At 61.0% G+C, this 23547-nt stretch overlaps 2 protein-coding genes across 2 annotated transcripts; one reads left to right on the forward strand and one right to left on the reverse strand.

The window, feature by feature from the left end:
* Positions 1 to 3333: 3333 nt before the first annotated feature.
* SHROOM4 (shroom family member 4) lies at positions 3334 to 14063 on the reverse strand. The gene is made up of 11 exons (XM_058032958.1): positions 13938 to 14063; positions 10362 to 10610; positions 9997 to 10136; positions 9232 to 9363; positions 6765 to 8709; positions 6506 to 6567; positions 5494 to 6093; positions 4898 to 5320; positions 4628 to 4814; positions 3786 to 4058; positions 3334 to 3704 (listed from the first exon to the last, which is right to left on the reverse strand). Exons 1-11 carry the CDS (start codon positions 14061 to 14063, stop codon positions 3435 to 3437), a joined length of 4407 nt encoding a protein of 1468 aa, XP_057888941.1. The 3' UTR covers positions 3334 to 3434.
* A 2958-nt stretch (positions 14064 to 17021) lies between these two features.
* BMP15 (bone morphogenetic protein 15) lies at positions 17022 to 18604 on the forward strand. Its single transcript, XM_058032921.1, has 2 exons — positions 17022 to 17340; positions 17829 to 18604. The coding sequence occupies exons 1-2, from the start codon at positions 17022 to 17024 to the stop codon at positions 18602 to 18604; spliced, it is 1095 nt and encodes a 364-aa protein (XP_057888904.1).
* Positions 18605 to 23547: the final 4943 nt, after the last annotated feature.

The raw sequence follows: 23547 nt of genomic DNA on the forward strand, positions 1-23547 counted from the left end.
GGTGTGTGCATGCATTCACTTATGTAAGAGTTCAGCTGTGTGTGCTCACGTGTATGTGCACACATCCAACTGTGCGTACATGTTCACTTGTATGCACTGACGTGCATGTGCCGGTATCCCCTGCATTGCCATATGCTCGCACTCCACACGTTTCCGGCCACTCGCCAACACGCTGCTGTGTGCATGCACGTGTGTACACCGGTGTGGGGGTGTGTACCCACTGTGGGGGTGTGTAACCCACTGTGGGGGTGTGTGCGCACTGTGGGGGTGTGTAACCCACTGTGGGGGTGTGTGCGCACTGTGGGGGTGTGTAACCCACTGTGGGGGTGTGTACCCACTGTGGGGGTGTGTACCCACTGTGGGGGTGTGTAACCCACTGTGGGGGTGTGTAACCCACTGTGGGGGTGTGTGCGCACTGTGGGGGTGTGTACCCACCGTGGGGGTGCGTACCCACTGTGCGGGTGTGTACCCACTGTGGGGGTGTGTACCCACTGTGGGGGTGTGTAACCCACTGTGGGGGTGTGTACCCACTGTGGGGGTGTGTGCGCACTGTGGGGGTGTGTACCCACCGTGGGGGTGCGTACCCACTGTGCGGGTGTGTACCCACTGTGGGGGTGTGTACCCACTGTGGGGGTGTGTACCCCACTGTGGGGGTGTGTACCCACTGTGGGGGTGTGTGCGCACTGTGGGGGTGTGTAACCCACTGTGGGGGTGTGTGCGCACTGTGGGGGTGTGTACCCACTGTGGGGGTGTGTACCCACTGTGGGGGTGTGTACCCCACTGTGGGGGTGTGTACGCACTGTGGGGGTGTGTACCCACTGTGGGGGTGTGTACCCCACTGTGGGGGTGTGTACGCACTGTGGGGGTGTGTACCCCACTGTGAGGGTGTGTACGCACTGTGGGGGTGTGTACGCACTGTGGGGGTGTGTACCCACTGTGGGGGTGTGTACGCACTGTGGGGGTGTGTACCCACTGTGGGGGTGTGTGCGCACTGTGGGGGTGTGTAACCCACTGTGGGGGTGTGTACGCACTGTGGGGGTGTGTACCCACTGTGGGGGTGTGTACGCACTGTGGGGGTGTGTACCCCACTGTGGGGGTGTGTACACCGGTGTGGGGGTGTGTACCCACTGTGGGGGTGTGTGCGCACTGTGGGGGTGTGTAACCCACTGTGGGGGTGTGTGCGCACTGTGGGGGTGTGTACCCACTGTGGGGGTGTGTACCCACTGTGGGGGTGTGTGCGCACTGTGGGGGTGTGTACCCACTGTGGGGGTGTGTACGCACTGTGGGGGTGTGTACCCACTGTGGGGGTGTGTACCCACTGTGGGGGTGTGTGCGCACTGTGGGGGTGTGTTTGCACTGTGGGGGTGTGTGTGCACTGTGGGGGTGTGTACGCACTGTGGGGGTGTGTACGCACTGTGGGGGTGTGTACCCACTGTGGGGGTGTGTACCCACTCTCCTACACTCACACTGGCCCCGTGCACTTGTGCTCACCCTGGAGCATCCCCGGCCCCCCCCCCCCCACCCCCGCTCGTGTTCGCGCGCACCTGCGCTCCCACACCCCCCCCCGCGCCTGCACGCGCATGCCCCATCCGAGCACTGGCGCCGCCCAGCGGCCGCCGGCGCTCCCGGCGAACAGAGCAGCTCCCGGGGAGGGCAGCGGGCACCCCCTGCCGGACCGCGGTGAATCGGGGCACCCCGGTGAATCGGGGCACCCGGAACAGGCTCAGCAGCAGCAGCAGCACGGGGACATCCCCCCGGGCACGGCCACCCCCTCCCTGGGGCTGCCCCAAAAGTTCTGGCAGCTATGCCCCGAGAGATTGCCAGGGAAAACCCTGTATCCACTACCCAAGCGCCGTGACTCCTACATGCATCCTGGCATGTAGGATGAGTCCAGGCACTGACCCGTGCCCCAACTCAGCCTAGGAGCACTGGGAGCAGAAGAGACCCTGCCCACAGCTGCACTTCAGGTGCCCCCTGTGCCACGGGGGAATTCAGCTTCCAAGAGCTTGCTAAGCCTTGATTCATCCCAGCTGGAGCAATTACCCTCTCTCTGCTCCAGTGCCACTTGTTGGGGCGCAGGGACAAACCATGCAAGAGACAGCTAGAACAGAAGTGCAGCTCCTGCTGCTGCTTTACTGTTAGAGATACAATGGCATGCAGCAACATGCAGGCAGGGCTGCTGAACCCCACCACGAGAGCAGCATGGCCCCCAGGGGGTGCAGTCTTTGGTCCTAGCAATGATTCTGGGGTGGTTGAGATGGAGGGAATGTTGAGGACCCCACTCCTGCCAGGCACCATCCCACAGTAGAGCCAGGCAAGTGTGAAATGTAGTGTTTAACAGGCTAAAGGGTAGCCCAGAGCAGGGGTAACAACACAGCAGGGCTGCTGCTGGAGCTCACAGGCAGGCATGGATGCTGCCTGAACCCTGGGCTGGGTTGTCCAGCTATGGGGCCACACCAAAGCGCTGCTGCCTACATGCCTCCCCAAAACGTTTACCCCCCTGCCCCAAGCTCCTGCTGGTTGCATTAAACCCCTGCGCAAAATCAGTATGAAGGCACCTGCTCATGCCCTGGAGACAGATGGACAGTGGCAGGGGTGACATCTAAGTGCTATTTGTGGCTGTTGCAGCAGAAAGAAGGGGACAGGTACCCTGTTTTGTCCTTAATGTGGTTTTTCCTCTATTAATCGCTCCTGGTGTTGAGTTAGAAGCTACAGGTGAGGGCTGGTTGAGGCTGGGTTGTCTCCATGCCCACAGCATTGGTGACAGAGAGTAGCGCAGGCCTCAGTGTATTTGTCCCAACATCCGTGCCCTGGCAGGGTACCATCCCAAGACACAGGTACACAACACCTACTGGCACTCACCTCGGCCCCCTGTGGTCTCTCAGCCAGCAGGGAGTGGGTTAAGAACCTGCTGGCCATGACCATTGTTTCTGACACAATGAGGAGGAAGAGGATGCTGGGGCTGAAATTCCTTCAGCTCCCCCCCCCCACAGATGGACAGAGCTGGGCAAACAGACAGGACAGCTGGTGAGTGTGGTTTAACCCTTTCAGATGCTGCATGAATAGTAGCTGGGGGATGTTTAAGGCATGTGGTGCAGCACCAGATACAAGACAGGCACTGGTGTCCAGGACAAGCTGGAGGGACCTCATAGGCATAGAAAGACCCATGAGAGTGGTGGTAGCATCCATCCATCTGGTCTTGCTGGGCCACAGGCTGCTGAGTGGCCAGAGCCCATGACAGCTCTGTGGCACAACAACTCCTGTCAGCACCTGGACTGGCAACCCCCTCCCCTGCCTGGTAAATCAGAAAAATAAATAAAAGGCAGGGGCTGGACAGATGAACAGACACTGGGAGAATCCACAAGGGGCTGGATCCTCTTTGGTAGCAATCTGGGATCACAGCCAGGATCCCAGAGGGAGACTGGGTAGGGGGGCTAGCAGTCCTTGGAGGCCTGGCCAAGGCTCTCACGCAGGCACCTGAGCTGTTCCTGGCCCAGCTTGATCTTCTCTTCCAGCTCTCTCTGCTCAGCAATGAGGGCTGACTTCATCTTGACGAAGTGCTGGTAGTCCTGAAGGTGCTCAGGGGGCAGGTACCGTGCCACCATGGCACCCACTGCCTCCTCACGCCGCCCCACATGCTCCTTCAGCTCTTTGGCATCCTCCAGCTGTGCCACCAACAGCCGCTGCTTCTCCCGCAGGGCCAGCTGTGGGAAAGACAGCTGGCATTGGCAGGGCATCCCGCAGCCCAAAACCTTGTGGGCGAGGGTCCCCTCCCCCATGCCCACCTTGTCCTCAGCAGGGGCGTGTGGCCCGAGGCTGCCCAGGGCACTTTCCACCCGGGCCAGGCGACCCGAGAGGGAGAGCAGGAGGTTGACCACCTTGTCCAGGTCACCCACGAAGAGGCGGTACTTGTCGAACTCCCCTGGGGTGCAGAGGGCTTGCAGGCGAGCAGCCACATCTTCACCCAGTGCCCCATTGGCACTAATGTCCTCCTGCAGCCCCCGCTGTGCCTCCTGCAGCACCACCAGCTTGCGGCTCAGACTCTCGATCAGCTGCAGCTGCCAGAGCAAAGGGGTCAGGGGGAACTGGGGCCACTCCCCATGGGATCAGGGGACTGGCACGGAGGCGTAGGGGCGCTGTGCTGGGGCCGACAGTACACAAGAACCTTGTGGTACCCCAGGTTCCCATGAGCTACTGGCAATTCCCAGTCCCCACAAGAATCTGTCCATGTCCCAGAGTCCATGTGCACCTAATGGATGCCCCTGTCCCTGTGGGTATCTGGGAACATCCCAGCCCCTGCAAACATCAAGCATCTGTAGATGCCACTGGTCCCCACGAGCATCTGGTGAGACTCCCTGGTCCTGCAAGCACCTGACAATGCCCCTGGTCCTTGGAGACATCTGGCAATGCCCCAGGCCCATGTGAGTATATGGCAATGTTCCTGGTACCCGCACGTGTCCAGCAATTACCCCCATGCCCATGAGTGCCTGGTGATGTCCCCAGCTCCCAGGAACAACCAGTGATGCCTCAGTCCCCGTGAGCATCCAGAAATGCACCCAGTCTCCATGAGCACCTGGCCAGGACAGTGGGGAACCACAAGGGAATTGTTCCCAGCAGGGTCTTGTACCTTCTTTTCCACCAGCTCATGGTCCACCTCCTCCTCCTCATCCTCCGAGCTCCCCTCCACTACCTCCGGCAGTGCCTTTACCTTGTTGAGTGGCTCAGTTTTGCCCACTGCAACACCAAAGTGCACTGGGAAGGTGCTGGAGCTGGCAGCACTCCTGGGAGGCAGCGAGATGGGCTCAAACCCTTGCCTGGGGAGACAGAGATACAGCGATAAGCACTGGGGGGTGTCAGCCTGCCCTTGGTATGGGGCCCGGTGGTGTGACAGCCCTACCTGTCCTGTGCCAGGGCCTCCAGGTGCCAGTCCTGCTGGAGACACTTCCGCCAGGCCGGTCGCTCCCCAGCCACCAGCAGCTCACCCATCACCTCACTGGTGGTGCCAGGGGAAGCCAAGGGGGCGAGGACACTGGCCAGGGAATGGTCCCTGACAGCCACGTCCCACAGTCGTTCCTCAGAGTCCATGCAGCGGGGCTGGGGCCAGCTGCCCTGGCAGCTCACCCCCTCCACTGCCCCAGAACTGGGCTTAAGTGCCTCCGGCATGGCAGGGCAAGAGCCACAATGCAGGGACAGGGAGCACTCACCCACCCCACGGGGACTGGCACGGCCCTGCTCCTGGTTCTGGATGAGCCTTTGGGGCTGCTCCTCCATCTCCCCAGACCGCTTCATCTTTGTCCGCTTCTCCCCGGCTCCTGACACCCTGTCAACACCCACCCAGGGCATGTCAGCTCCCCTCAGGGCTATGGCCATGCCAGGGAAAGAGGTCAGGGACAGGGACAGTCCGCAACACAAAAATCCCACACGGTGCTCTAAGGATTAGGATGCTCTGATACAGGGTACAAGAGCCCACCCCCATGCCATGGCACCACTTGCCTGCAAATTTCAGCGTTGGCAGCATCGGGCCCAGGAGTCCTGCGGAGTGATCTGGGGGCCTCAGGTCGGGGCCAGGCACCTGACAGAGCAGGGGGGCAAGCAGTGTGCCCCCAGGACTGGCCTTTCTGCTCCCCAGTGAGGCTCTGTGACCGCTCCCTCACTGCCACAGCAATGCTGCGGATTGGCATTGGGGCAGCAGAGAAGGCAGAGCCATGCCCAGCACCATCTGGCGGGTGCTGGGATGCCCGACGCTGTCTGTACTTCTCCCAGTCGGGCGGAGGTGGGCGGGGAGGTGGAGGGCCCTTCTTTTTGGGGATGCTGGGAGGGTCCAGCTTGGCACGGAAAAGGTCCTTCTGGTCACAGCCCCAGGGGCTGGAAGGTTCCAGGTTGAGATGGCTCTCAGAGAAGGCTCTGCCCCTTAGTGGGCGGTGCAGCGGATCCGGGGGGCTCTCAGGGGTCTGGGCCAGGTGGTCACTATCCCACAAGAGGTCATGCGTGGATGTGGCCCGGTAGCAGGGTGGCCACTCTGGCTCGGTGCTCTCAAGGCAGGTGTGGAATGGGCCAAGCCTTGGGAAACCGGGTGGGCAGCTGGAGAGCTCACTAGGAAGAGAAGGAGGCACCCATCCTCCCATACACAGTCACCCATCTGGCAGTTCAGGCCCATTTCATGCCCTGCCTCATTTACCCCAGCTAGTCATCCAGTCACACTGGTGGGAGAAGCTCAGGCTTATCTGCTGGGCACAGTTCCCCAGAGATGGCCCCAGAACCCTGGGGAAGGGTAAGGAGGGACCACCTTTGCTGTGGACACCTCCTCACACACTCTTGCCCTGCGTGCCTCCTTCTGCCTCAAAGAGCACCAGCCAAGGATGGCCAAGGAAGTACGGGAGGCACTTTCTACATCCCAGTCAAAATCATGGCAGTCCCCACATCCCCCAGGCAGTTCCCACATTCCCTGAGGTCCCCACTGAGTGGCACACACATCCCAGCACCGTGGCATTTGGCATGGGCTCACCTGATGGACTGGCTGACTTTCCTGGTGATTGAAGGTGGTTCCCACTCACCCTGAGGAAATTCCTGTGTGAGAAGGAGGCAGTGTGAAATCCATCCCCCAGCACCGCTGTCCCATCCCCATTCAGGCACAGAAGACTTGCAGGCAGTCTGCAGGGCAAATGGGGGAACAGTACCCCCCACCCCAACCCAGGGTCATAGTCCAGGGGTGCAAGGGAGTGTCAGTGCTGCTCCCCAGCACAGTCCCACAGGGCATTACTCACTGGGACGAAAGCTCTCCGGAGGGGCCAGGCATCACTCTCCTGTCGCCCAGGATGGGTAGCTGGGTAGCAGCAGTCAGGGCAGCGCACCCAGGACACAGGGTGACAGCGGCATGTGTGGCCACGGGGCCGTGGTGGCGGGCACAGGTCCCCTCCACAGTAGCGGCAGGGCTCAGGGTGCAGGGGAACCCCGTAGGGGTAGGAAAAGCCCCGCAGGTAATCCAGCTCCCCTGGCCTCCCCAGTGGCTTGTAGCAGTGGGGCTGCTCCCGGCAGCACTCAGCATAGGGGCCAGCGGAGCCAGGGCGGCTGGGTGAGGGTGGGCTGTAGGGCTGGTCCACAGAGAGGCGGCGGACATCCCGGTGCTCAGGGCCAGGGGGCTGGAAGGTGCTGGGATCACCTGCTGGCGGCTTGCTGTGCCGGGGTGGTGCCAGTCGGCTGCTCTCCTCAAAGAACCGGCGGCGGTCGGCAAAGGGCAGCAGGACTGCTTCGTCGCTGCCCCGTGGTGGTGGGGAGCTGCAGGCCGCCGGGCCCTGGCCGTAGCCCTCCAGTTCACTGTGGCTGGGCGAGTGTTGTGGCTGCAGCTTGTTTTCCGGGGACCAGCGCCAGCGGCCCCTGGCTGTTGGCACCACCCGCTCAGGGGACAAGGGCCCTTTAGGGGCTGGGTCAGGAGTGGGGATGCCCCGATCTGCAGAGCGGCCAGAGTTCCTGCTCTCCTCACTCGGTGCGGGGCTGAGACACTCAGACGGGGCAGGCTGTCGCTCTGCCAGTACACTGCCCTTTGGGGGCTCCTCAGTTTCCTCCACTGGCTCCTCACCAGGCAGAGGTGCACCAGGACCCCGGCTCTTCTGCAGCTGGGCCTTGCGCCGCTGGATCTCGTTGCGCAAGCTGGTGGCAAAACGGTCGCTGCGGCGGCGCATCTGAGCAGAGCGGTGGGGAGGACCCCCAGCCCGCCGGGCCCCTCCACGGCTCTCCTCCTCCACTGGCCCCTCAGTGCTGAGTACTGGGCTTGCCCCCCGGCCATCCTGCCCGCAGGCTTGCTGCAGCTCAGGGCAGCAGTGGCAGGGCGGTGGGCGGCAGCCAGGCTCTGGGCAGTGCGGGGGATCCTGGGCAGCCCCTGTGGTTCCCCCTCGGCTGCCCTCAGGATGCAGCGGAGACAAGGTCCAGTGTTGCCCACTGGGGGCTGGAGAGGCTCGCCCACTGTTGGTGCCCAGTTGGAGAGAGCGGAACTGGGAGGCCAGCAGTTGCTCGGGAGCACTGTGACGGTGCGACACGTGGCCCTTGAGAGGGGACAGCAATGGGTTGTCACCTGCTGTTGTGGCATCAGGCACTTGGTGCATGCTGTCATCCACGTATGGCTGGTTGTCAGACTCCATGCTCTCCCCCAGGAGTGGCTCAGCTGGGCAACGGTCCGGGTGGGAGCTCAGCATGTAATACTGGTCAGCAGAGAGACAGTCCTTTGTGGGGTATGGCGCCAGTTTCCTCCTGCCCACTATTTCTGCCTCCCCATCCCGCTGGCAGAGGAAGGTGTCAGAGATCCACCGGCCCTTGGCATGCAGCATATCCGCTGACATTGAGGCCTGGCACTTGTCCCCTCTGCCAGCTGGGGCTGCTCGCAGGCTGTCCCTCCTGACAGGGGGCTGGGGGGGCACTGGTGCCCGCCAGGCCTCAGGGTGCCAGCTGGCAGATGGCTCAGCTCCTGTGGTCAGGTAGTGCCTGTCAGGGGCTTTGCGGGGGCCTTGGAGGCTGGAATCAACGGACACGGCCTCTTCAGGACGGAGAGAGAGGGCGCAGTCAGAGGCAATGGAGCTGGCAGAGAAGGAGCTGTAGGCCGAGTCCCGCTTACTGTGGTACATGCCCTGGTCAACGGGTGAGGGGTCTCCTTCATAGCAGGCCTGGCTGGGATGGTCCAGGCTCTCCATGCTCCCGATGGAGCTGCTCCGGTCAGTGCTGCAGTGCCAGGACAGTGGGTTCCACTGCAGGGACAGCTTGCTGCTGCCTAGCCCCACATCAGTGTTACAGGCACCTGCTGCCCCTCATCCAGCTCCACAGAGATTCCAAGGAGCCCATCCCCCCACACACACCCTCCCTGGGACAACGGAGCACAGGGCAGCACTACCCCAACCTGCCCTTCACCCCCGGGTTGGGGCCACCACCAAGGTTGCCTGGCACTGGCAAGGGGAACAGGCACAGGGAACACAGGGTGTGTGTGACTCCAGCCACTCGAGACCTCCCAGCTCTGGCAGCCGGGACAGTGGGACTAAGCAGCTCCTGGCTGTCTCCAGCAGAGCCACCGCCCCTTCCTGCCGGGAGCTGGGAGTAAACAGCCAGGGGAAAGGGTAGTGCAGGATGAGGAGGAATGCCCGAAACTACCGTGGGACCCCCTATGCCACCCCCACTGCCACAACCCAAGGGGTGTCCTTGTCTGCCCTCTCCCCTTGCACAGTCTCATAACTGCCCCCAGGGTCTCACCTGACATCACACCCCGAAGGCCAGGAGAAGCTGAAGGCATCAGCCGGGCAGTGCATGGTGGGGACGTCTGGGCGGCTTTCGGCAAGTTTGGCCACATGCCAGGAATGGGGCCGGAAGACGGGCACGCTCCTCCTGCCAAGAGCAACAGCGGGAAAGGACAAGAATGGGGAGGAAGCCAGGCCAAGGAACCGGGGCTGAAGTCACTTCCTACGGGGTTTCCTGGTCCCCCCCAGGCCAGTGCCCGCCCAAAGGGGATGGCAGCAAGGAGGGTCCAGTCCTGCAAGCACCCGGCACTGGGCAAGGGGATCTCACAGCTCACCCAGCTGGCCAGGGCTCCCCAGACTGCAGCATCCCTGTTGCCGCATTAACAGGAGACCTAGGACACAGCCCCTGCATAGCCCATAGGCAATGACCTGAGCAAGGCAAGCGTCTCTGCTGGGACTGGATTAGCTCCACCAAGGGACACTGGGGCCACATCTGTCTCCACTGCAAGCCTGACCTTCCCCCTTGTTCTTTTGTCCCTCAGTATCTGCAGCAAGCACCAGCCACGCCATGTCTCTAGGAAGGGTCCTGTGCTGGTCTCTGTCCCACCCCTCACAGCATCCACAGGAATCTCCAGCCCACCCAACAAATGCCACTGCACAGACATGGTCAGAAGCCACCTCCTGTACCTCCCAACTGCCAAGTGCTGCCACATTTAATGACTGGATAAGAGCGGCAAGCTGTCAGGTCAGCACAGGGACTTCCCAGAACCCCCAAACTCACCATGGATGATGCTGAGCCCCAGCACAGTCCCGTGGGATCCCTGCCCCTTGGGCAGTGCCCTTGCGCCGTCCCTGCCCCTGAGTGCTGCTGGAGCTGGACTCAGTCAGGATGCAGCCAGGGAATGGATGCAGTTGGAGGGGCTGGGGGGGGAAGGGACTGCAAGGCCCAGCCCTGCCTCTCCTTCCTTTCCCAGGCAAGCAGGCAGGCAGGAGGCAGGCAAGCAGGCAGGAAGGGAGAGGAGCGGCCACGCTTGAGGATACCGCCCAGTGAGGGGGTGGTGAGCCCGATGCACTACCCTGGCTCTGCTGGATGTGGCACCCCCACTTAGCGGGAGTGCTGACAGCAGCAAAGGGGCTGCTCCCCACCCTGTCCCAGCAAGGGGCACCTCCAGGTTCCTGCCAGTCCCCCAGGCAGGTGAAGCCCCACTGGCCCTCCCTGTGTCCCTTCCACAGCACTGCCAACCTGCGAACAACCATCTTCAGAGTGCGGTAGGAGCCCTTGATGAGGATGAGGGCCTCCTGGCGGGATCCGTACAGTGGGGTCCCGCTGATGTTCACCAGCTCATCACCTGGCTGCAGCCGGCGGGACAGTGCAGCCTTGCCCCCATCCTCCACCTGGGTGACAGAGAGTGGCATCAAGGGGGGCAGGGGCACAGCCCCCAGAATATCCCAGGGGATGTTCCATGGCCACCGCGTGTCAGGGGAGAAAGAGGCTTCCGAGAAGGTACCTGAGCCCCAGGCACCACAGAGGGATCTGTGGGGCCAGGCTCTCCCCCTTCTCTGGTCGCGTGAATTTCTGAGCAAGGGCATCAGGGAGGGGAGAGAAAGAAAAATGTCCCATCCCAGCAGATTCCCTCGCAGGCAGCACAAGGGCCCTTTGTCCAGCATGGATGCCAGCCCCCTGCTGCTGCTTCCAACCCCACATAGAGCCTGTCTGGGCACCCGTGGTGATTTCAATGCCCAAAGGATGCTATCCCACCCTATGTGCACATAGGAGACAATAGTAGAAGTGCTGAGCCCTGGCACATGCCTACCCTCCCTGACACCCACGGCCAAAATGAACCTGGCACCCTGTATTGCTGTGCTTAGAGGAAGTATAGCCATGGTGCTGTCAGCACATGAGATCCTGGTCCATGCCCTCTGCCCTAGCTGGTAGGTGCAGTCCTGGCAGCCCTGGGACAAGCAGTGGCCGGCTGGGCTAGGCAGTGTCCATTGCCAGCACTGATCTCTGCCCATCCTGCCACTGCAATGGCCAGGGATTGCCAACTCCACACCACAGGGCTGGCAAGCGACTGGAGCTGCTTCTCTGTGGTGGAAGTAGCACAGGGCATGCAGGTGCATGGGGCAGGACCTGGGGTGCCCCATGCCCAGTGTGGATGTGGCAAGACCCTATAGCCACCTGCACGGCAGAGCTAACCTGGCCCCATGCTGGGACTCCTGCACCCACCCTGCCCATGGGCTCTTCACCCTGCCCAGTTGCTCCCAGGCCTGGCCAGGGAATGACCTCTGCTCAAAGTGCCTGCACGACCAGTTTGGGCAGCAGCCAGACCTCAGTGCCAGGGAGCACACATGGCTTCCTAGCAGGTCAGTCATTGTACATGTGCCCCTGGGCACCACTTTCCAGCCCTAATGCTGGGCAGGGCTCAGGAGGTATTTCACTACCCCTGGACAAAATGTCACCTTCGGAGGGAGAAAGGCAGGGGCAGCCAAGCCTCCTTCCCAGAGCACCACTGCCCTATGGCTTTGCCTGGCATAGCTGTGCCCAGAACCAACAGCTCTCCCATTTTTCCAAGGATCTTAGCACTGTAATGCCATACCCAGGCTGGGCACAGCCCAATGTGCCTGCCTGTGCAGGCAGGCTGCCCCCCTACCCAGATGTCAGCCATGGGGCTGCCTTCCTGGCAGGGGACCCTGACTGTCTGTGAGGGCTCCCAGTCCTACCATGCAGTCAGTGGAGCACCTGGGTTTACCCCTTGCCATGCTGCTGCCCACCACCAGGCACCAGCAGAGCGTGCAAGGCAGGCTGCACCTTCACCTCAGTCCAGTCCTCTGTCCAGATGCGTGCCCACCAGTCCTGCCTGCCACCGCCATGGGGATGAGCCAGAGATAAAAGGTGTCCCCACTTGCTGCAGGACACCACTAGGTCTGCACCTATGTCTGGGCCATCACATGCACTAGGATGGATAGGCTCAGCCCTGGCATCACTCACAAGGAGCTAAATTTGGCACAAACAGCCCCTTGTTCTGCCTTTGCCACCAGTGAACTCAGCACTGGCAACCAAACGCCACTGCCTGCTCCCTGCCTGGCTGAGCCAGCCCAGGACACTTCCCAAACACCATCCCTGGAGTTCACTCTGGGCCCCGATGGTGGGCACCAGATGGCTCACGGGAATGTCTGCCTGTCTCAGGAGAAACTTGTCTTAGGACTCACAAGCAGAACAGTGCCAGAGCTGTGCTCACCCTGCGCCACACCAACCTCCCGCCTTGCCCCTGACGTGCTCAGGGAAGCCTGTGCCGGAGGGCGTTTGCAGCCCCATGGAAGGCTTAAGACCGCATGTGAGCACCGCCGTGGGACTCTGCCACAGAAAGGGATCCTGCCCGGAGTGGGCTCAGAGGCCAAACTCAGTCATCGCGTGCGGGGACGCCCTTCCTCTTTCCGGCCCGCACCCCCCGCACCACAGACGAGGGCTGCCCCCTCTCCGCACACACCTCGGCCGGCCGCAGCGGCGGAGCGGTGACCCCGGGGGGACCCTCCCCTGAACGCACAAAGCGCTGGAACAAGCCCCTTTTGTCTACCGAGCACACGCGGTGGCTGCGTGTTCGTGGGAGCGCGGGGGCCGATACCCCGCGGCCCGCAAGCCAATCCCCTTCTCAAAAGTGGTGAGTGAGGAACATCCCTCCTCCGGCGGACCCACGGGGACCCATCACCCCGAAGGCCAGCAGCGAGTGGGGACGCGGGCAGTTACTCCTTCGGCGCCCGGCTCCCCACCCGCCGGCGGTGCCACCTCAGGGCGCAGGGCTGGGACCGGAGCCACTTTTCCAGCTCCCCCAGCCAGACCGCGCTGGCCGCGTCCCGCCGAGGGCGTGGAACGCCCCGGGGGCGCAGTCGGCCCGGCTCGAGGCACGGAGCAGCCCCGGGGCCGCCAGCCCGGCCCGCCGCACCTCGGCTCAGCAGGACGGCGACACCGGGCGGGCAGGCGGCCAAATCGTCCGGCGACAGGACCCCGTCCGGGCACGCCGGAGGGGTGGCTATTGGAGTTCCCCTGGCCGCTGCCTTGCGGGTCTCCCCGCGGAGCGATGCGCTGGCGGGGGCCGCAGGAATCGGTGACCCTCTGTGTGGCGAGACGTCGGGGCCGCAGGGGTCACCCTCACCATTTGCTCCCGACTGCGGCCGGGCTCCGCTCGGCATCGCACCCCGGCGCCAACCCCGTCCCGGGCACGGTCCTGCCCCTGCCTTCCAGAGCATGACGGGACGGACTATGGTTCCCCCACCGTGGCACTAAACGTCCCGCAGAGTCTGGTGCCCGGAACGCCCGGAGGCGCGGCACCGACGGATGGGCACACAGGGGGCTGACCTCCCCCGGCTACAGCCCGCGGGACGGGACCGGGAAAGACGTGAGGGAGAATGTGGGGGCCGCCCCCGCCAGCCCAACGGATGTGCCAGAGGAATTTCTTCCTGCCGCCGGGCCCGGGCTGTCCCTCCGCCCCTCTCGCTCTCACTCTTCACTGCGACTCTAAGTGGAGGGCCGCGGAGATCGTAGGTGCGAGTGGCCGTCCCCGTCCCGCCGCGCCAGGATACAAGTCCCCGCGGCCGCGGCTCCCCGCACCCCCGACGCCGCCGCGCCCCGGGTGTCCTCCCATCTCCCGCGCCCCGACACGGGCGGGAGGCCCCTCGCGGGGGGATGTCGCGGAGCCCACACGGGGCTCTGCCGGCTATTCCTACCTTGGAGACGATGAGGGGCTCGCCGTGCTCTAGCCCGCCGCGCAGCGTGAAGCCCCAGGGCGCGCCCCCCTGCAGCTGCACATGCACATACTGGGGGGCGCCGGGCCGGCCCTCAGCCCGCTCCATGGCGGCTACAGCTACAGCCCCATCCCGGCCCGGCCCCGAACTGTGGAGGAAATTGCACCCCCGCCCGCCCGGGCTGAGCGGCGCGGGGCGAGTGCGGGGCGGGGCCGCTCCGCACCGGGACTGCTCCGCCGCCGCCAATGAGGCGCGGGGGGACGGCGGCGGACAGTTCGGCACGGCACAACACGGCGCGGCTCAGCACAGCTCATGGCATGGCTCTGCACACAATGGCACAGCACAGCACCTCTCTACTCAGTACCTTGGCATGCCGTCCTTTAGCTCAGGGACCTGAAGTGAGCTGCTTGGCTCAGCTTGGTACAGCCCAGCCGGCGTATTTCAATTCAGTCCAGCTCAACCCAGCATGGCATGATATGGAAGGCTGGCAAACTTCAGTGCAGCACGATACATCACAGCTCAGCTCAACGTGGGATGGCAGGGGGGCCAGCATGGGTTAACTGACCCAGCATGGCTCAGCCTGGCATGCCTCGGTGTAGTTCAGCTGGGTTGGCACATTCTGGCTTGTCTCAGCTCAGTTCAACATGACACAGGGCTGCCAAAAGTTAAGTTTGGTACAGCACAGAACAAGCAGGGGTCTCATCTGGCTTAGCTCCACTTGACCTGGCCCAATTTTGTTCAGGGCAGTTCAGCTTGATTGACTTTGATAAGCAGGGCTGGCAGAGTTCAGTCAGCAGAGCCTGGCCTGGCTTGACTTAGCTTTACCATGCACAGGTTCAGCTCAAAATGACCCAGTTCAGCACAATATGGTGCCACTGGGAACGCACACCAGCAGGGACTGCTTAGCACAGTTTAGCCTGGCACGGTGGCAGTTCAACAGCACTCAGTTGGGTACGAGGGGGTGGCAGTAGGGTGATGCAACCCCCCTGGCTCCCCACCATGTAGTCACACTGGTGCCCCAAGCTCCATTGCCTGCAGGCCAGCACATGCTGCTGGCTTCTGTCTGACCTACCCATGCCAGCCCCCACCCTGTCCATATCCTGCCGGGCACCTTAGGGCATACCTGGCAGTTTGGCCGTTCTTCACCCTTGTCTTTTCCCTGCTACACCCAGGAGAGGCAGCTGTACCACCTGGGGGAAATTGAGGCAGGGGGAAGAGCCAGCAACAGCAGCCAGGGATGGTGGGAGTGGATCGGCATGGATTCCCAAGAGTCCTGCTCCTCCCTTCCCGCCTGGGGCCATGACTCTTACTCATCTCCTTCCCAGACAACCGGCCTGGAAAGCTCTGCTCTGCAAGCAGCGCCTGCAGCCCTGGTTGCCCGCCACGGCCTGGGAGGGTCAGCTTGCAGTGCCAGGCTGGTTCATTCAGTGCTGGAAGGGTCTCAAGTTTTTCTTGCTAGTCCCTGTCCACAAGCACCTCTCTTGAACTCTGCCTGCTCCCTGTGCAGCCCAGCTTCAGCCAGACCAGTACAGCCAGAGTGTCACAGGGCACAGGGGGAGTGGTACCTGGGCTATTTGTAGTGCTAGAGCCCACCCAGGAGAGATTCATAGCTCCCCCCATACAGCCTTGACATGTCCACCACTGACATGTCCACCACCCCAACCCCACCTGCCTTGTAATGCCCCCAAATCACGACTGGCTGCTGCCATGCCCAGACTTCCCAATGTTCACTGGCTCGTCTGCCCCTTGTGCGCTTTCCCAAATGAGTAACAAGGGCTGCCTGGCCAGGCAAGAGGGCTCTCGTGCCCTGGCTCTTCACTTGGCCCCATAGCACATTTAGCACCACACACACCCCTACACAGCCCTTCCAAGCCCTTAGCACTGTGCCCAGCTGGCACCAGAAACAGTGGGCAGCAGACACCAGTACAATCCCTCCAGCTCTCCCCATGTCCCTGTGCCTGCACCAGTGATTCCCAAGGAGTGTGCTCACCCCCTGGCCACTTCCATCCCAGCAGGAGAGCAACAGTGTACTGTGGGTCAGGGCACAGCACCAGGGGCTCTGGAGGTGGGACTTGCTGCAGCTGCCCACACCACACTGTGGTGTGCCCAGAGGGTCTTTCCCAGGCAAGCACTGTCCCCAGTACAGAAAGTGACTTGAATGGCCCATGCCAGCGAGAGGGTGAGCACCACGCTCACCTCTCAGCTTTGAGCAGGTGCTGGCAGAAAGACCTGGAAACTGGTCAAGGTAGGCAAAGTTGCAGGCATGGTGATGGTGGTGGCAGGATGATGCCTACAGTGGGGTACTGCTGGCTTACCCAGACATACCGCTGCTGGGCTCAGGGTCACTCTGCTCACCCATGTGTCAGTGTCAGCTGGATAGAGTGAGGCACTGGGCAGCCTGACTGTGCTGCGGGGCTGTTGGGGAGCAGAACTCCAGGCTCTGTGCCTGCTTGGGGCAATGCAGACCAGCATGCAGCAATGGGCACAAAGGTGATGAGCCGCTGATGGAGTGTCAGCACAGAGTGGAGGTAGCTGGAGGGACTCTCATTGCATGAAAGCACCCTCTCAGGCTCTGTCTGGCCCCACTCCCCTGGGACCCAGGGAGGTTCTGCCTCTTTAAAACCTGATTGAGTCCATGCCTTTAAAATGGGCCTGGGCAAGGACCTCCTACCCTGTAGGAGGAGGCTGAGCCGAGAGCAGGTGGGCTGAGTGAGCTGGTTCTCCCACCCCACTTCACCCCACGCCCCTACCCCAGCACCTTTACAGCTCCCATAGCCAGGCTCTGTTGGGCCAGCTTTGCTCCTGGATTTTAGTCTGGAATTTGTACCCCTTTTTGCATACAGATTCCCCCCACCTTTCTGTTCCTGTGCCAAGCTGAAGCAGCTGGTGTGGTTGTCCTGTCTTGATAGGAGCTGGAAGCACGCTGGGATCCTTTTGCTGGTGCCCACAGTCAGCTCTGCCTCCCAAGTGAGGAGAAGCACGATTGCAGGTTCTCCCTAATTCTTCTGCTGGCCAGCCCCACCCACCCTGTCCCTCTTACCTGCTCCCTGCCGACACTCACCTATCATGGCTATGCCCTACCCTTTCACCAGCCTCCTCCTTCTCCTTGTTTTGCCCCTTTCCCAAGCTGCGAACCAGTCCCCACTGCCCCTTGGCTCCCTGCCTGCTGTCCCCACCCTGCCCCTCCTGCAGGCCCTGCAAACGCGGGCTCCAGGCAGCCTGGGCTGGCAGGCGGGGCCAGCCAGCGGACAGCCCCTGCGCTACATGCTGAATCTGTACCGGCGTGCTGCTGACCGCGAAGGCCGACCCCGCCGCAGCCGCAGCCTAGGCACCAACACCATCCGCCTGGTGCAGGCCAGCTCCCATGGGGGTCAGCCCTGGGCAGGTAAGGAACCGGTGAGCACTAAGGATGGTATGTGTGCTTAGCAGAGCTAGCAGGGTGGGCTTGAGCTCTGAAGGTGAGGTCTCTTGCCTGCTTCCTTCCCCCTCTCTACAGTGTCCTGGCTGGGGTTGCACTTGGCTGTGGGGTTCCACTTGGCAGGAGTCCAAGGCTGTGCCCCAGGGGTGAGGTGGGCAAGCGCATAGCTGGCCCTTGTGTGCCCTTCTCTCCTTCCTACTCTGCCTGATGCTCTGCCAGGCTAATGGTGTTGGTGGAGAGGATAGGAAATGTTGCAGACTCTTTGCCCTTCATTCCACCAGCAAGCCTTGTCTCATGGCTTCTGTTTGCTGCAGCTTCTGCCTTGTGCTGGGGCAGATGGGTGTCACAGGCTCTGCTGTGCTGTGTGGGACTGTGGCAGCACCATGACAGCAAGGGGTGCTCCACAGTGCCTCCTGCACTATGCTAACAGGGTACTGGTCACTGCTTCCCTGCAGGTCGCTGGTACTTGCAGGCCCTCACCTACCACATGGAGGGCCAGCCAGAGGTCGAGCACCTCCTCAGAGCTACTGTGGTCTACCTGCCCAGTCTGTCACTGGCCCACGGTCGCCTTCTCTGTGCTCTGGAGCTGGTGATGGCTGGCGAGCCGCCCAGGGTGCTGCTCAGCCCTACTGCCCGTTCCCATGATGGCTGGGCCGAAGTTGATGTCACCCCTTACCTGGTGCTGGGGAACAGCAGCATGGGGAGCCTGGCACTGCGGCATGTCTGTGTGCGTGCTGGCCGAGCAGGAGGCCACGATGCCCCTGTGGCCCCCGGCCACCCTTTCCTCCTTCTCTACCTTAACGACACTCAGGCAGGGTTCACACCTCTGGCAGCAGAGCCCCACCGACACCGACGTGATACAGGGACATTGGCTCATGACCTGCCCAAGTACCTGCGGGAGCAGGGAGGGGAGAAGAGTGACTGTTCCCTCCGCCCCTTCCCTGTCAGTTTTGCACAGCTGGGCTGGGACCACTGGATCATCGCTCCTCACCGCTACAACCCACGCTACTGCAAGGGCACCTGTCCCCACCTGCTCCGCTATGACTTCCACGCACCCAACCATGCTGTGGTGCAGAGTTTTGTTCATCAGCTTGTGGATGCCAATGTGCCCCGGCCCTCCTGTGTGCCCTATCGCTACAGCCCCATCAGTGTCCTCATGATTGAGCGCAATGGAGGCATCCTGTACAAGGAGTATGAGAACATGATTGCAGAGTCCTGCACTTGCCGGTAATTTCCACTGCCCCAGCACATCACCCCTGGGCTCTGCCTCTTCCTGCAGATCTGGACTTTAGGGTTTATCTTGCTCTGCCTGGGGCTCACTTGGCTCATCTCCCCTCCCCATGCAGTGCTGCTCAGTGGGGAGGTTTTACAATGACAGTTTTATGTAAATTGTGGGTTTTTAAAGGCAGGAACCTGTGCTGGGGTGGTTGCCCCGTGGCATCTGTCCTTCTTGCAGCCCCCATGGCTGCTGCCTGGTTTTGGTGGGCAGGGGGGCTTGGCCTGATGTTCTCAGATATGAGCTGTGTCCCTAAACAGGAGTACCAAGCTCTTGGGAGGTGGCTGGGAGTCTCCTGGTGGAGGGAGGGCAGGGAGGGTAGGAAGTCCAGGTGTCTGTTTTGCATCTGACACATTGGTGGTGTCAGGATCTGATGTGACCCTGCCTGTGGCATTCCTTCCCAACTCACGTGCACCCCGTCCCTATCTAGTCTCAGCTGCAGAGGCATCTCACCAGGCTGAGAATTTGGGCTGGAGTGAGGAAGCCTCTCTCCTTCCCTGCAGTTCTGCTCTGGAAGGGCTGTGAAAAACTGGAGGGACCTGAGCTGCCATCTCTGCTTCCGGTGCTAGAGGCAAAGGCAGCTGCCTGTGCTGGGCTCTGCCTGCTGTTTCCTCTGACACACCTGTTCTTCAGCTCCTTGGCTTGCCCTCTAGCAGGGCTCAGGTCTTGTTCCCAGAGGTCAGATTCCTGTTGCAGATGTCTCTCTACCTTCTTGCACTCTTGCTGTCACACAGGCCTTGGGCTCTGCTGGGCTCCTGGCATGTCCCTGTTTTCAGAAGGATCAGTCCCACTCTCAGCACCCCTGCTGCCTGACTCTTCTCTATTTCTTGACTGTGAATAAATAAATTGATTGATTTTGCTAAAGACCATCTTGGCCTGTTCTTGCACTGCCCCTAGGGTGCAGCAAGTGCACCCTGGGATAGGTTGCACTAGGCTGTATCCCTGTGCCCTGCCTTTGTGCTTTCACTGGAGGGGGCGGGTGTGGGGGTAAATCCCAGCTGGTTCAAGCAGGGCCTATGAGAAGTGCCTCCCCTGGGGCATTGACCTGCCCTAGTGCAGAGGAGACCAAATGTGGCTGCAGGCAGCTGCCTCCATGGGTCTGGGAATGAGAGATGCCCCGCATCGCTCTGTATGGGGCAAGTCCTAGGAGACCATGGAAGAGCAATGAGCCAGGTCTCCTGGGGCTGTCTGTCACCATGGCCAAGGCATTTCTCTGCTGTTGCTATTGTGGGTAGGTATCTGCAAACAAACCTGACTGTTGCTGGATATGATGCCCTGTCTGCAGTGCTGGAGCAAAATTTCCATTCTTTGAGCAGCAAGGCATAGGTGGCAGCCATCATCCTTGGCACCAGCGCTGTCACCTGGGTGCTGTTTCTCCACAGCTCATGCTTTTGCCAGGGTCTCCTCTTGCTTGGGGTCCAGCCCCATCTGTTATTGCTGGCCCAAGCTCCATGGGGATGTTTCAGCAGTTTTATTTTTCCCGTGTTTGCTGTTGGATGGGCTGCTGTCAACTCCAATCCCTCCCTTTCCTGCCAGTCTCAAAGTTTCTTTCCCATCCTGGAAGACTGAGAAACCACAGAGCCCCAGGTTCTCTCTTGCCCCTTGTCCCCAGCTAGCCACGTCTTGGTGATGACTGGGGAACATCTGCTTTTTTGGAAGCTCACATATCTGAGCCCTATCAATCATTAACCATGTTCTGTTGATTCATGCAGACAAGTGATGATAAAAGACATGGAGAGGGGCATGCTCCCAGCCCTGGATACCCCTAGATGCCAGTGCCCCCCTCACCCCCAACCTGCTGCCAGCACCCCTTGGACCAAGTGCTCACCTGGGTGAGCACTGGCGTTTGTCACCCCAGCCCCGTGTCCATTTATGCACTGTGCCAACAGGCTCTTGAGTCTTTTGGGATGGGCCCCTTCCTTGAGTACCCATGGGTGCCTAGGGGCTGCTCCAGCATCAGGATCACCTCTGTGCTGATTGTGGGAAAGGTGCTGCCACAGAGATGGAGGAGCAGTGATTCAGGGAAAGATTCACTGTCCCCAGATGACCCCAGCTCTGTGCCTGCATCATTGCTGAGACTGCCAGGCGCAGGGTGCAGTGACCCTGGCCTGTTGCCTGGGTGCACCTTGCAGGGATGATCTTCCTGCAGATCCCGAAGCTATGTGAGCCCCTTGGGCACAGCCTGGCATTCCATTGGGGACCACCAGGAATCCTGGCTTTGGGGACATGCGCCCCAACCCACCCTCAGGTAGGGATCTTGCCTGTGGAGCTGCTGCTAGCCCCTTTCTCTCCCCCAGGCCAGCTAGTGCATCCCTGTTCCCTTCTGCCTTGTTTGAGCTCCTTCCCCTGCCCCAAACCCCACACCCCACACTGAGGCTTTGTTTTGTTTCCACAGGGTGCCCATTCACTGTCGGTTTCTCGGCTGTTTAGGTGGCCTGGAAAGGCCCAGAGTGGCCTTGGGCAGCCCGGCGCTTCAAAGGACGAGGAGAGACTTCTGATCTTTTCTCGGTCTCGGTGTTTATTAATTGTTTATCTAAAAGATTTTCTTTCAGCCCAACAGAGGTCTGCACAGCAAGCCAGCCATGAGCACACTGAGAGCCCCCGGGGCGGTCACCTATCTTTATACTCGAAGTTACGTATACAATATTTATAATTTTTCCCCAATACCTTCTACCCTTATTAACCGGTGCTCTTCTAGTAATGACCAATCCCAAAGTGCCACCATCACCACAGAAGATGGAGGCCAAGAAGAAGAAGAAGAAGGACAGGACACGCCCCAATTCCTCCATCTTACTTCTTTAGACCCCCCTGTACAGAAATCCTAAACCCTGTGTCTTACACTCTAATTAACTTATCCCTTCACCATTCACCCAGTGAAATCCTCCTATCCTCATACAGGTGTCGTCTCCTGTGTAGGGTCAAAGTCCAGCCACCAGACACTTCTGGCAACATTCCAGGACTCCCGAGCCCCCCAAGGGTGTTCTCGGCCTCTCTGCACCTCCATCCTGAGGTGCTGAGATCCCACAATTCACTATCCCTCCTGCTGCCCCTCCTAAGTGGGCATGAACACCTCACACCCCACATCCTGCAGGCTGGCACTGGGCAGAGGGGGGATGTGTCCCACGTGCCCTTGCAGTGCTGGGGTAAATCTAGGCTGGGCACAGTACAGGGGCACCAGGATGGAGATCACCCAGCTGTGGAGAACAGGTGCTCCCCAGGCACCTTGCCAGGACTGTAGCTGGATGCAAACGGTGCTAGCCAGAATCCAGATGCCTTGTGGGTGCCCTGCAGAGATACTGGCAGCCCCCAGCTGGGGCTGTTTCTCTGCCCAGGGCCACTGAAATATTTGTGCAGAGCCATTACCTGAGAGGAGCAGTGCCTGAGAGGAGGCACCTGACAGATGGAGTTTGCAAGACTATGGAAGCCTCAGCAGTCAGAATGGTGATAGGGCCAGTGCAGTCCCCACTACCATCCCCAGGAATCACCATCAGCCTAGCACTACTCCTGTCCCTCCTCTTGCTTCTTTACAGCACCCTCCAGGGGGGTCTTGGCATGAAGGGCAGGTGCCAGGTGACTCAGGACATTCCTCACTTCCCCATCTGCCCTTCTGGGTGTTCCAGGAGCCCCAGTGGGTGGGAGGCATGTGGCCCCCCAGATGGCCCATGCAACACCCTTCTAGAGGATGGAGAGCAGCAGACCCCTGGGTGCCCACTGCTGGCACAGCACTCAGTGTGTCAGCAGGGCCTGTGGTAACTGGGGACCCCTGCTCATCCCCCACATCACCCCCTGCCTAGGCTTGTGTGCATGACTGGGACTCTTAATGTGTCTCATCCCTACAAGCCCTGTGGCCTGCTCCTTGTACTCTGATGTCCCCGGCCATGGGGCCTCACAAGTAACCCAACCCCACCAACTTTGGGAGTTCTCGACTCTAGGACCCCCACCCCTACATTATTCCTCACTGCCCACCAGGGACCTCCTGTGCCCACCATTGTGGTGTCCTCCAGTTCCAGTGACTCCAGCCTAGGCACCCCCCAGCAGAGCCCAGCTTTGGCCCCCCCATCCAGCTGCCTCCAGCTCAGGGATGCTCTCCCTCTGGACACCCTGGCATAGTGCTCTTGGCTGCTCTGCCCCACAGGGCTGGGGGTGTGCCCCACCACAGTATGAGTGCCGACAGCCACTAGCATCCCCAGGAATGTCCACTGCGCACTAGAATCCCCAGAGACCAAGGGACAGTGTGCACTCACTGCTGGGACAGGACTCTCCAGCAGCCGTATGTCCTGTGGGCTGGGCCAGGGGGAGACTGTGCTGCTTAGCTCCCTGGGGCCATGCCGTGGCTGGGCTGCTCCAGATGCTCTGTACAGAAAATAAACCTAATGCACCCTGCCCACGTTCAGCACCTTCTTGCCTCTGCCCAGCTGTGCAAAGGCAGATTACATGGATGACAGGATCATGTGTGCCTCAGGGTGGCACATGGCACCTGCGGGGTCCTGTCTCTTGCCCAACAGCTGCAGAGTCCAATGCAGCACCCACTTGGCCCCCAGCTACCCAAAAGGGTCCCCGGGATGAGGCGTGCTGTGGTCTTCAGGAACCCACTGTGTGCCCAAATGCTGCTGGTGCACCTGTGTGGGTGCACATCTGTATGATGCACGTGTCTGCCCACACCTGTGCATGCAGGTGTATGCAGTGTAAGCCTGTGTGTGCCCATGTGCATGACTGTGTATGTGCATGGGAAGTGTGACTGTGTGCTTATGCATATGTGTGCTTATAGGTGAGGGTACTTGTGGGTATCCACAGGTTTGCACACCTGTGAACGTACATAGGTGCACAAGTGTGTGTGTATTTCTGTGTGCTATGGACACACAGAAAAGCAAAGCATAGCTGTGTACACATGTGTGCGT

Source organism: Melospiza georgiana, chromosome 12, assembly GCF_028018845.1.
Source record: "Melospiza georgiana isolate bMelGeo1 chromosome 12, bMelGeo1.pri, whole genome shotgun sequence".
NCBI classification, from domain to species: Eukaryota; Metazoa; Chordata; class Aves; order Passeriformes; family Passerellidae; genus Melospiza; species Melospiza georgiana.

Excerpts from the sequence above, each read along its gene's own strand:
- SHROOM4 (XM_058032958.1), bottom strand. The coding sequence starts at position 14,063 with ATGGAGCGGGCTGAGGGCCGGCCCGGCGCCCCCCAGTATGTGCATGTG. Across the intron at positions 6,568-6,764 it reads TCCGGAGAGCTTTCGTCCCA|GAATTTCCTCAGGGTGAGTG; the intron begins GTGAGTAATGCC and ends CTTCTCACACAG. Across the intron at positions 5,321-5,493 it reads GCCAACGCTGAAATTTGCAG|GGTGTCAGGAGCCGGGGAGA; the intron begins GCAAGTGGTGCC and ends GGGTGTTGACAG.
- BMP15 (XM_058032921.1), top strand. The coding sequence starts at position 17,022 with ATGGCTATGCCCTACCCTTTCACCAGCCTCCTCCTTCTCCTTGTTTTG. Across the intron at positions 17,341-17,828 it reads TGGGGGTCAGCCCTGGGCAG|GTCGCTGGTACTTGCAGGCC; the intron begins GTAAGGAACCGG and ends GCTTCCCTGCAG.